This window comes from Varanus komodoensis, unplaced genomic scaffold (genome assembly GCF_004798865.1).
Source record: "Varanus komodoensis strain SLA01 unplaced genomic scaffold, ASM479886v1 scaffold6_2, whole genome shotgun sequence".
Taxonomy (NCBI): Eukaryota; Metazoa; Chordata; class Lepidosauria; order Squamata; family Varanidae; genus Varanus; species Varanus komodoensis.
Genome location: NW_025336346.1, coordinates 4,375,462 through 4,388,901, shown reverse-complemented (window position 1 = coordinate 4,388,901; position 13,440 = coordinate 4,375,462). Strand labels below are relative to the sequence as shown.

Below are 13,440 nucleotides of genomic sequence, written 5' to 3'. Positions count from 1 at the left end.
CTCTTTAAGCTCTGAAATGGAGGAAAATGGGGATGGAGTGGGGCATCTGAAGTTTGGAAAACCTTAACCAGAACCAGTATTGCAAAGGAGAGGAGTAGAGGGGCTGGAGAAATGTTCAATCACGTAAGAGTCAAGTCTCAGCAGCAAAGCCACAATCATATCACAGAAAATTTATTTATTTATTTATTTTATATTTATATCCTGCCTTTTTCCTACAAAGGACTCAAGGCAGCTTACATCATTCTCCTCCTCCATCTTATCCCCACAACAACAACCCTGTGAGGTAGGTTGGGCTGAGAGTCTGTGACTGGCCCAAAGTCACCCAGTTGGCTCCATGGCTGAGCGGGGACTAGAACCCAGATCGTCTGCGTCCCAGTCCCATGCTCTTAACCACTGCACCACACTGTCTCTCCAGTCATCTGCTTTACTGAAACTGCCATCTGTTTCTTCCAAGCTATGACACCTATAATGTATTACAGTAATCCAACTGCAGGACTACCAAAGTAAGGATGACCACAGTCAGGTTATCCTTGTCCAGGAGAGGCCACACCTAGTGAACCACCCAAAAATAGTAAAAGGTGCTCCAAGCCCCAAAGACTGCTTGAATCACTGGTGACTATGTTGGAAAGAAAAGGTGATGAACACTTCCATCCAGAACAAATTGCATACCTAAGCTGAGTGCAGGAACCACTTGTTCACAGTACTTCCATCTTGCCAGGATTCAGCTTCAGTTTACTGGCTCTCATCCAGTTCATTACTAAGTCCAGACAATGACTGGGCTCAAATTAACACCAATCCATCATGGGTAGTTAGCCGCATTGCATTATCTCAATCTGGACCAATTTTCACAGGATGGCTTAATCTTCAGGAACACATAACCTGTTCTAGGGATTTATCATAGTTGCTACAGGTTGCCATGTCATCTGAACCAAGGAGAGTGATTTTATCATGAATTGGTCTGATTGGCTATAGGGCTGCTTGGCTAGGGTGGCAAAACTCCTGTTTACAATCTCACCCATCCTGCCAAACTCCCTTGCCAGTGAGTACCCCTGCCCCCAGCAATGCCCAACCAGTAATTTGAAGTCATTTGTTTACCACTCTTTTTATAGGTCCCTGAAAAATGTGCAAATATTTTCATGAGTGGCATGGGGGGATCTTTCATATGTATACCCTTGCCATATCAGTACCTGCTGTTAGGGTGAAATGCAGTAGTTAGCATATTAGGAAATTTACAACGTGAGACTGCATATGGACAAATTGGTACACACTTGCCAAAAACCAGAAAAAGTAATACTGAGAGGGAAAGGAATTGATAGTGAGAGAATGTGCACCAAAGGGGAAAGAGATACAATATTTTTCACTTAATGCTATAATTGTTGTTGTTGTAGTTAGTCGCAAAGTCGTGTCCGACCCATCGCGACCCCATGGACAACATTCCTCCAGGCCTTCCTGTCCTCCACCATCCCCCGGAGTGCAGAAGCTCACACCCACTGCTTCAGTGACTCCATCTAGCCACCTCATCATCTGCCGTCCCCTTCTTCTTTTGCCATCCATTGTTCCCAGCATTAGGTTCTTCTCTAGAGAGTCCTTCCTTCCCATTAGGTGGCCAAAGTATTTGAGTTTCATCTTCAGGATCTGGCCTTCTAAAGAGCAGTCAGGGTTGATCTCCTCTAGGACCGAACGGTTTGATTGCCTTGAGGTCCAAGGGATTTGTAGGAGTCTCCGCCAGCACCACCATTGAAAGGCCTCAATCCTTTTGCACTCAGCCTTCCTTATGGTCCAGCTTTCACAGCCATACATTGCAACTGGGAAAACCATAGCCTTGACTATATGCACTTTTGTTGGCAGGGTGATTCTCTGCTTTTTAGTATGCTGTCTAGATTTGCCATAGCTTTCCTCCCCAGGAGCAAGCGTCTTTTAATTTCTTGGCTGCAGTCCCCATCTGCAGTGATGTTGGAGCCCAGGAAAATAAAATCTGTCACTACCTCCATTTCTTCCCCATCTATTTGCCAGGAAGTGAGAGGACTGGATGCCATGATCTTAGTTTTCTTAATGTTGAGTTTCAAGCCAACTTTTGCGCTCTCCTCCTTCACCCGCATCAAGAGGCTCTTTAGTTCCTCTTCACTTTCTGCCATGAGAGTGGTATCATCTGCATATCTGAGGTTGTTATTTCTCCCAGCAATCTTAATTCCAACTGGTGATTCATCTAGCCCCACCTTTCTCATGATGTGCTCTGCATATAAGTTAAATAGGCAGGGAGACAGTATACAGCCTTGCCGAACTCCTTTCTCAATTTTGAACCAATCAGTGGTTCCGTGTCCAGTTCTCACTGTTGCCTCTTGACCCGCATATAGGTTTCTCAGGAGACAAATAAGATGGTCTGGTACTCCCATCTCTTTAAGAACTTGCCACAATTTGTTGTGATCCACACAATCAAAGGCTTTAGCATAGTCAATGAAGCAGAAGTAGATGTTTTTCTGGAACTCCCTAGCTTTCGCCATGATCCAGCGTATGTTGGCAATTTGATCTCTAGTTCCTCTGCCTCTTCAAATCCTGCCTTTACTTCTGGTAGTTCTCGGTCCACATACTGCTGGAGCCTAGCTTGTAGGATTTTGAGCATCACTTTGCCAGCATGTGAAATGAGTGCAATGGTGCGGTAGTTTGAACATTCTTTGGCATTGCCCTTCTTTGGGATGGGAATGTAAACTGACCTTTTCCAATCTTGTGGCCACTGTTGAGTTTTCCAAATTTGCTGGCATATTGAATGTGGCACTTTTACTGCATCGTCTTTTAGGATTCTGAGTAGCTCAGCTGGAATACTGTCACCTCCACTAGCTTTGTTGTTGCTCAGACTTCCTAAGGCCCATTTGATTTCACATTCCAGGATGTCTGGCTCGAGGTCAGTGACCACCCCATTGTGGTTATCAGGGATGTTAAGCTCTTTCTTGTATAGTTCCTCTGTGTAATCTTGCCATCTCTTCTTAATCTCTTCTGCCTCTGTTAGGTCCCTGCCATTTTGGTCCTTTATCATGCCCATCTTTGCATTAAACGTTCCCTTCATCTCTCCAATTTTCTTGAAGAGATTGTAAGTGTTGAATTGACAGTTCTCAGGGCTTTCCACTTTTTCAATACTTTCCTGAATCTGTAGCTTAGTTGTCAGGGTCTATGGCAGTGATGGCGAACCTATGGCATGCGTGCCACAGCGGGCACGCAGAGCCCACTCTGTTGGCATGTGCACCAAATCGCCCCAGCATTGCCCCAGCAGCCATGCACATATTTGGAAAGAATAATGGCGCCAGGTGACAACATCACTCATTAGCTGCGACTCGTCGCAAGAGGAGGCGTTGAACAGGTGACCAGAGGCAGGCATAACAGCCGTGGCGGGTGCGTCAGGAAGGGAGCGGGCAAGCAGCAAACAGGTGTACTGAGCCCTGGTGGCGGCACCCTCCTCCTGCTTCCTCCTCCTCTTCCCAGCCCGCAGCATGTGAGTGGCCACCCAAGCCACCCTCCTAGTGCAGTGGCGGGAACCTGCCGACTCAGTAGACAAAGGCGCAGCCCGGTAGCCGCACGCCCACCTGCCTGCTCCCAGGCCAGGCTCCCAAGCTGGTGGCTGTTGGGGGGTGGGGGGAGCTGGGCAAAGGAAGCAAGCGACCAGGTCGAGGTGGTGGAGCAGCAGCTGGAGCAAGGAGAAGAGAGAGGGTGCCCAGGATCGATAAGGAGCTTCCTGGGGAGGGAGGCCAAAACAAGGAAAAATGGAGGCTAGAACTGTTGTGAAGCAAGAGGAGTGGGCACGTGGTGGGTACTCCTCTCCCCACCCGACCCCACTCACCACGGCTTGGCAGTGCCATGGGGGCATCTCGAGGAAGATCCCAACGGAAGCATGGATGGGATCAGCGATAGCCTCTCCTCACCTTTAGTTTAGGTCTCTCTCCCCCCTATTCCGCCCCTCCAATAAACTTTCAAGCACTGCCGAAGCTCCTGTAGCATTCCCGGTGGCTGGTTTGGGGGCTACAAGGGAGAGAGGGTGTGCACCTGGGTGCAAGCAAGTCCGGCATCCCCCGCCTTGGAGTTGCTGAATGTTAACATGGCTCCTTCTCTCTGTCATTGTGTTTTTCTTTTAAGACAAAAGATGTTAATGTATGAGTTCTTTTTTTCTAAACTAAAACCTCAGTATTCAGGTTTTATAGCAGTGTTGGCACTTTGTGATAAATAAGTGGGTTATGGGTTGCAGTTTGAGCACTTGGTCTCTAAAAGGTTCGCCATCACTGGTCTAGGGCATGGGCTGCAGGAAACCAGGCAGATGCGCTAGGATACAGGAAACAAGAACTGAGGCAACACAAAAGTCCTGATTCCAATAGGAAGTCCAGAGCACACCAAGGTCAGAAACTGGGAGTAAATTGTGGACCAAGACAAATCATAGTCTCAACAGACAAGGGGACAAGAACTGGCAAGACATTAGAACAAGTCATAGCTATCTTCAGACAGGATAACCAGGCATGGTTCAGGAACAACCAAGTGTGGCAGGCAAGGCAAGGAGGCAAGACAGGAAAAGATGAAGTAGATCAAGGTGGAGCAAGGCAGGAACACAATCAGGCAAAGGTTGAACAAGATGCAAGATCAGGCTATAGCACTCAGAAATCTCTCTTGGTAAGGTAGCTTCTGGAGGGAAGAGCCAACTCATACAGCTCCCAGGTGGCTTATCAAGCGCTGGCAGCTTCAGCAAACTTTGGGATTAACCCTGCAACCACCGGCACTTATTACTCTGGTGCTAGGCCAGCAGATGGAGCCCTGGAACTGCCCAGATTCAGATACAAGTCCAGAACATTGAGATAACATTAACTCCCCACACATTTCCCCTCACATGGCTTCTTTTCAAAGCAGTTATTACTGTGGTTACTGAAGTAGGTGTTAGGCAAAGTCTGTGATGTTGGGAATTCCATTCTATTTAAACCTGTACTTGTAATGGCTCCCTGGACTGCAGTCTGCTTTGTTGTAGCCATTCGTATGGGTAAGCATGCCCAGCGTTCATCGGGTGCTTGCCAAGAATTATGGTCCAGATGAACACAAACCCTGCAAGTGATGTCTGTGTTCCATGCACGTACAGTAGTCTGTTTGCAATGCACTCAGTGCAGAAGAAGGTTGCTGGCTGAGAAACCTTCATTCTGAAAGCCATCACCTCTCAGCTCAGCTCACTTTCTAAGTTAGGGGTGTGCATGGAAGGAAGTTCATGAACACTAGAGGGACAGATCCTGCAAAGTTTCATCACAAGCCTAGTACACTCCCATTTACTCCTATATTCCACATAGGATAAGTGCCAAGTTCTCCACCCAGGAGAAAGAAACCAAATGCATTGATACAAGATGGGGAATACACGGCTCAACAGAAGTGAAAAAGATCTAGGAATAATTGTGGAGAACAGGCTAAAAATGAGCCATCAATGTGATGCAGCTGCCAAAAGGACAAATGTTATTTTGGGATGCATTAACAGAAGTATTACTTCCAAATCACAAGAAGTAGTAGTTTCCCTATACTCCTCACTAGTCAGATCTCATCTAAAATACTGTGTTCAGTTCTAGGCACCAAGATTTTTTTTAAGAAAGATGCAGAAAAATTGGAAAGAATTCAGAGAAGAGCAACAAAAATGATGCAGGGTTTGGAAACACTGCCCTATGAGGAGAAAGACTGAGAGAACTGGGCATGTTCAGCCTAGAGAAGAGAAGACTGAGAGAGGACATGACATCCCTCTATAAGTACCTCAAAGGTTGTCTCAAAGCTGATACCAGAGTGCAGGACAAAGAATAATCAAGTCAAGCTGTGACAACCCAGTTTCAGGCTAGATATCAGGAAAGGCTTCCTCACTGTCAGACCAATATGACAGTGGAACCAGCTGCCTAGAGAGGTGGTATGCTCTCCTGCATGAGAGACATTCAAAAAGAAACTGGACAGCCATCAGAGTGCAATGGGGTAAACTGGTGCACTGAAACAGCAAGGGGTTAGACCCAATGGCCTTCATGGCCCCTTCCAACTCTGCTATTCTATGATACTATTTCATCCTTCACTTCAGTGAAGAAGGCACGGCAGGAGCGGGGCAGAATTGATTAAGTTCTTTGAAAGTTATAGAATATGGTTCTGCTGGACTAAAAGAAATAGTATATGAAGAAGATGTAACTGACAAAGAAATTTCAAGAGGAGAATATGGCTCTATAGGGCTAAGGAACATACCAAAAGTCTTGTAGTCATGAACACTTGTGCAAGATAGCCAGAAGGAAGGAAGGAAGGAAGGAAGGAAGGAAGGAAGGAAGGAAGGATGGATTTGTACGAATAACAAGATCCAGAGGGAGAGGGAGAAGAAAGTAAAGGGGGCTGGATGTGATGGAACCAATGAGACACAACCACCAGCAGTACTTATACTTTTTCATTCATACTTTCCCTTGCAGCTGCTTTCTTATGGTCGTTTGTTTAGAACTATCAGGGAACTGCAAGTATTCCAAAACAGAGCTGCAAAAAAAGGAGGGAGGAGTTAGTATCTTCCCTTTCTGCAGTAGCAGGAGATTCAGGGAAGTGTTGAAAAATGAAGGACACTGAGAACTCTCAGATCAACATCTAAAAGCCAGGGAATCAAATTGTTCTTCTTGCCTTTTTCTGCATCTACTTTTCTCTTCATCCCACCAGTTTTGAATAGCAGAAATAAGTTAATTCTTTTTTCTTTATTATTTATCTCCTGGTTCTTAGCATGTATGCACTAATTAACCAATAGGCAGCTTTGTCACAACAATGTCTTCCTATGTTGTCCCTTGGACACTTTGAAGCATATAAGCAAACTGACCAGGCCAGCTGTACGAGTGCATTTGCAGAAAAATGACAATAGCAGCAGCAGTGACATTAAATAATGGAAACATCACCCAAATTGCACATTTTAATGGTCTGAACAATAAATTTAAAAACTGGTTACTGAAAAAGGGCAATGATTATGAAGGGGGACATAACAAGAAGACATTATGGATTCTGCTGCAAAGAGCCATGAGATCTGTGCAGGAGTTGGCAGGAGGGCTAAGGTGAAAGGAGGGGCAGGGCAACCCAAAGAAAGTCTGATTAACGGTCAGGTGCACTATGGATTCAGTGAACAGCCCATATCATGTGCTTATTCACAGGAGTGGCTTGGTGTTACATGAGTACTCTCAGTGGTTCAAAAGTTTCATGACGACAAATGGAAATCGAGCTTGGTGTCATAAATGCTAAATAGGCTGAAGAGACATCCTTGCAAATCCCCAGCTGACCTTTCCTTACAACTTTACATAGTTGTTAAAAAGCATGACAGAATTTTGCAGAATTCCACATCCCGAATGTCATAAAATTAACAAGTAATTCCTTAACATTTCTACCTGAAATTAACCCTACAGATATAAGTGGAACCACAGTATCACCACTGCTCACACCTCTATAATGTTCAACTTCAGAGTGTGGATAGCCATAGCACTCAAACTTGAAAGTGATATTCATATTTAAAGCTTTTGTTGTTGTTGTTAGTCGTGAAGTTGTGTCCAACCCATCGCGACCCCATGGACAACCTTCCTCCAGGCCTTCCTGTCCTTCACCATCCCCCGGAGTCCACTCAAGCTCACACCATTGCATATTTTGGCAACATTACTAAACCAGAATGGTTAGGGCCAGTGGAAGAAATTCAAACTTTTCAATGAGATGAGGGAAAAAGAGAACATTTGATCCAAGAGTCTACTTGTCATTAACCATGGTTAAACATTTTGATTAATTAATTGATTTAATTTTACACAATTTGACTGCATTCAGTTTTTACAAAACACAATTGTTTAAAACCTTTTCAAATGGAAGGGGAAATGAACAATGCCACCTTTCTTAGTTCTCTCAAACAGTAAATAGGCTTAAGTATTATAAATATTCCTTTAGTGAATCATATTAATCATAGGACTAAATCCAGACTTTGTCAAGCTTAAACAAGTCACATCTATTACAATACATCCATTCCAATCAAGTAGAGCTTGGAGTGGACATTCTGGAGATAATCACTGTAATTTCAAGATAAATTTTCTTTTGCTTTGAATTTGTAAACAAAATTTGAAATAGTCTAGACAGTTCAGAATAGGTCAGTATCCAACACTTCCACTGTGCTTGTGAGACCCAGCATGTGCACCACAGGAACTAGTGCTTGTTCTATAATCCGACAACGAGCAGAAACACTAATTTCTGGAACAGAACTGGTCAATAGTGTTTCCCTCTGCAACCTCTGTTGACCTGCCAAGTTCTGAAAATAATTGTTTTGTATGTTTCAAATTGCTACAGGAACCACTAGCTTCCTATTATGCTGGTGGTATGTCTAGCTAGTATGGGCACAGCACCGGATACTGTCCTTAGCCTTTAAAAAAGTTAATAAATCAGATCTGCAGCATAATTCAAACTTGTGAAATAATGTTTCATCAGATAAACAGTAATAATTCTTACATATACACATACAGATGGCAGGCAAATAATTTTTCTAACCAATTTCCCTCTAGTTACTTAAGCTAGACATACTGCAGGCTGCTATTATACGTTATGTTTCAGAAGGAAAAGTAAATACTTTAAATGCAATTCTAGTAAAACATTGTTAACTATTTCATGAAGAAATTATTCTCTGGAACATTATTATCAAAATTTTTACACATACTTCTCTCTTCTTTAGCAAAGGTAGAACTAATATTCCAAAAAAAAACACAATTCAACTCTTGCTATTGTGCTAATTGGGATTATTCCAGTTTCCTTTCATAAGCAAATCATAAGCATAAGCATAATCTTATATCACTTACTTTCTTAGCTCATATTGAGCAACAACATCTGATTATTTAAAGCCAAGAAAAGCTGCATGTCAATCAATTTTGTACAAAGCAAACAAGACAGTTTTATTTGTGAAATCATCATCATCAAATTATCAATTAGTAAATTATTAATTAGTATTTCTTTCAATTACTTGAAAAAAGTGATTATATGATAAAAGAAATTCACAACAGCAACTAATTTCCAGTTGCTAGGGTTTTTTTAAGCCCAATTTAAAATCCTGGAGATCACCTTTCAGTTTCTAGATTGCGTAGGCCAGGATGTTTGAAGAACTGTCTGAACCTATACAAAATTACCTGGGCCAAAGATCAACCACAGGTGACTATGTCTGCCAATGAGATCTATTAGGTTGGTGGGCCCAAGATACATGGCCATTTCCATGGTGGTTCCTCCTCATGAGACGACCTATCCTGGGGATGAGCTCATGGTTCTCTCCCTGTAGACCTTAAAGACCTGAATTTTTCAATCTGTTTTTAAATGAATGGGCAATCGTTGTTATTTTATATTGTTGCTGCTGCTTGTAATGCTTTATGCTGCAGTTTTAAATATATTTCAGTATTATTTTAATCACTATTACATTTATTAATAGTTAAACTCCTATTTTAATTCCACCAATGGAACAGCAGAAAAACAAGAAAAAAATATCAAATTACCCGAATGGACAAAGCCCAAAAGGTGGTTATAAAGACTTCAATCTAAGTAACTATCACACTTTAAAAATTAGGTGTTAGTTTTACAATGTATTCATTCAACTAAAAGTTACTGTTTTTAATGTTACAGTTTTAACATCAAAGTCTTTAAAATAGAAAATACTATATAAATTGCATGTAAACATTCCATCAGTAAGTTTTACCCTTAAAAATCACTGAACTTTTAAATGCATTCCTTTGGAATACCCTATACTGATCCATCTCCAAATTATACCTCTCTTGCATAAATGTTATTAAAGCTCTCTGTCTCATTTGAAAGAGATCTTTACCTGTCCACTCTCGATCAAACTCATTTTGGTAACCCAGGCCATTTCTACCAGTGTCCATACTTTCAACAGTCACTCTTTAAATGAAGCTAATCTAGTTTCTCTTCGTTGCTTTTTTTCAGTTAATACATGCCATGCTATCTCTTTGTCTTTTGAGTTAACATACTCATCCATATAATCCAATACAATCATTACTAAGAAATTCAGAGTATTTTTATACTTAATCATGAGGCTAAAAGATGATGTACTCTTCTCCCAGAAATTATCTCTAGACAAGTACGACATACATGTCTAGAGTCTGCCCTTGACTGATTACAGTTCTAATATGCATTCTGGATTTTTAAAAAGAACTTACTTAATCAGTAAGGGGTCAACACTAACATACAATTTTATTAAAATTCTGCTATATAAACATGTAATGAAGATTTGGGCCCTTGAGTAATGATACTTAAACAAATTTCTGGCAAAAGTGAAATACATAAACACCTCTCTAATCTCTTTGAATCATTATATGATACCAAAAATCAAATACATTGGTGACAGCAATCCTTTTACTTGTTTATTATTTACATTTCAAAATGAAATAATTCCAAAGTTTATGGTCTCATTTTTAATTAAAAAAACCAAAACTAGTGAATTTTAACCCCTAATAATTGCATCATTTCTTATGACAAACATCTTCCTTCTCTTACTACTAAGGTGACTACAGTTGCTTCCTAACCATGGATCAGTAGCATGTGGTCCACAGTAAGTATGTGCCTCACTGTCTTACTGTGCAGCTCCAAGAGCCCCTCTGCTAAAATAAGCAGTGCAAAAATCAAAGGTTGTCTATCACAGTCTGGACAACAGAGTTGCCAGAGATTGCTGAAAAGGCTGGGAAGAACTGGGGTAAGGGAGACTTGTTATCAGATGTCATTCTCCAAGGTCAGAGATGATCTGCATCATCTTTAGTGGCAGGATTTGCAGCATCCTTTGACACCTCAGATGTTACTGACAGGCAACAGGATTTCCTTCTATATTTTAAATTTAAATTTAAATGTAAAAACTTTAAAAAATTCTTCTAACCACTTAAGTACATTTTGCTTCAAAGGAAGTATAGTATTTTAAATTAAATTAATTTGGAATCAGCCATGCTCCCTAATAAAGATAATTAGTTCCTCTGCTCACATTGTCTTCAATATAGAATATTTACCCAGTATGCATCACCATTATTTCCATACCCACATTAATAAGCAAAGGCAAAAATAACACCTCTTTCAAGCTCACTGACCAGACAAAAGCTGAAGAGCATAGATTTATGTCCCTCAAAAATGTTTTTACTACTGCCTATGTCTACCAAATTCTCCAGAAAAAGCAGTAAATGAGGAATATGCATTCTTTGTACTCAAGCGAATCCAATGAAATGCTTACCTGGAAGCATTTACTGGTACAACATTTAGTTCTATAGACTTACATTAGAATTTCAAGCCTAGATAAGGATATTAAAAAGTAAAATTATTTAAAATGCAGGACATATTTAATAAAACAAGGGAAAACTGCCCATTAGTGAGGATTATATCTAATCATTTCTTTCATTTTATCCAAATAACTATTTCCATTCCTTGGCAATCAAGGCATATACTCACCCTCTGTTACTGACAACTGCCTTTTTCAAGTGAATATAATTAGCAGGAAAGATCCCCTGAAAGAGAAAATAAAGTTACTTATATCAACATGAAATGAAATTGCTCCTTAGCAGCACCTATCCATGTACCTATTCAAATTTGTCAACTGATAACTGAACAGAAATTCTGAAATCAACACACCCAGTTTTATTAAAGCAATGTGCAATTATTAATTATTTTCATGAATTACTATTAGCTTCAAGCAAGCCTTAACCATACACTATAAAATTAGGTAATTTCAAATAGCTACAAAATGATAATACCCTGTTTACTCTGCCAAAACTTGTTTTGCTCAATGTCTAAACCAGGGGTCCTCAAACTTTTTCAACAGGGGGCCAGTTGAAAGGTGGCAGCAGGCACAGGTGGGCCAATGAGGTGGCAGCGGGCACACGCAGGGCAAGGCAGCAGCTTGCTCGCTCGGAAATCTCCGGGCGAGTCCAAAACAATCTCTGAGCGAGCGAGCCGCAGCCTCGCTGCGTGCACGGTGAAGTGGCAACCGTGGCAGGCGCACATGCAGCGAGGCAGCGGCTCACTCGTTCGGAGTTTGTTTTCTCCAAGTGAGTCCAAAACGATCTTTGAGCGAGCGAGGTGGCGGTGAGTGCGCATGTGGCGAGACAGGTGGCAGCGGGTGCGGGGAGTCCAAAACCTCTGAGGCGGGCTGGATAAATGGGCATGGCAGGCCAGATCCAGCCTGCAGGCCGTAGTTTGAGGACCCATGTTCTAAACCTTTTCAGCATATTTCAATATATAGTTTTCTTTGAGATAGTATTTTAAAAACTAAAATTGGAAATAAAAATTCTATAAGACAACTAGAATGAAGTACTTTCAGATAATACTGTATATGCCTGAGGAAACACCAGCTATACTTATTACCACTAGTAGTAAATGGTTAGCAATGTTCATCTTATTAACAAATGTTTACTCTAAGCATGTATGTTCCTATGCAACAAAGATGATCCATGCATGACAGCTGCTTTGATACAGTATGTTTCTGTATGTGGATACACAGATATAAGGAATGCAACAAGCTGTCATTTTTACAGTGAAAAATGTAGCTAAGATCTAGGTAAAAATGGAACTGCATTTCCATCCAAATTGTTATGCAAATGGAATCTATAATCTTAACTAATGATCTGGTTCACACAACATGCCAGGATCAGCATGGAATACTCACAATGAGTCACAGCATATGCCAAGTGCTATTTTGAATATGCAAATATAGATGGGGTTCTGGCATGTCATTTGAACCCCGGTCATCAGGGGTTCTGTGAAAGTAAGAAAACCTTTTGGTTTGTTGCAGGGTTATGTATTATTTTTCTTGTCGATTGTTTGTGGTTATTTTATTTATATCCTGCCTTTTCACTGCAACCAATTGTGGGCTACATATTCAAAACTGCACTCCGTACACACCATGGCTTATTGTAGGTTAAATAATTTATGATAAACCCAGTGGGAAACTGGGGCTTTCTCAAACTGGAAAAAATCACTAATGGCAAGTCTCTGTGGATCACAGACATTTTGGAAGACCTTTGTGAAGTGTTAGGTATTAACTTTGTTAAGAAATTACCAAGTACTCTAATGTTTCAACTTTAACTTTCCTCACTCCAATGCTACATAAAGTTGGAGTACAATGCACCAAGAGCAAACTTAAATTGTTCTTACTGTGGGAAAGCTCCAAGATGAAAATGCAGTCTCAGATTCCAAAGCACTATGTATAAAGACCTAACAAGGATTAAATAGGTTATATTTTGAATCACCCCCATTTATTTTTATTTATTTTCTTTCAAGAAAGGTGTGCACAATAGTTTCAAAAAAGGTTATGACATTTATTTTACTGATTTTAATAAAATAAATTCTCTCTTCCAGGCTGCCCTTCTCCAAGAATGTTTTTGTGCAAGGGCTTTGTGTGATTCTGAGCTATTTATTTATTGGAATCCTTTTAGTAGCTTTTCC

The 13,440-nt window shown here is 41.1% G+C and overlaps 1 protein-coding gene across 1 annotated transcript in view; it reads right to left on the bottom strand.

Annotated features, from left to right (window-relative positions):
- The window catches only part of DOCK3 (dedicator of cytokinesis 3), a 283,802-nt gene that overhangs the window by 236,506 nt on the left and 33,856 nt on the right, over positions 1 to 13,440 (bottom strand). Inside the window, exon 4 of the mRNA XM_044451471.1 lies at positions 11,449 to 11,504. Within this exon, the coding sequence (XP_044307406.1) occupies positions 11,449 to 11,504 (56 nt within the window). The remainder of the gene's footprint in view (positions 1 to 11,448; positions 11,505 to 13,440) is intronic.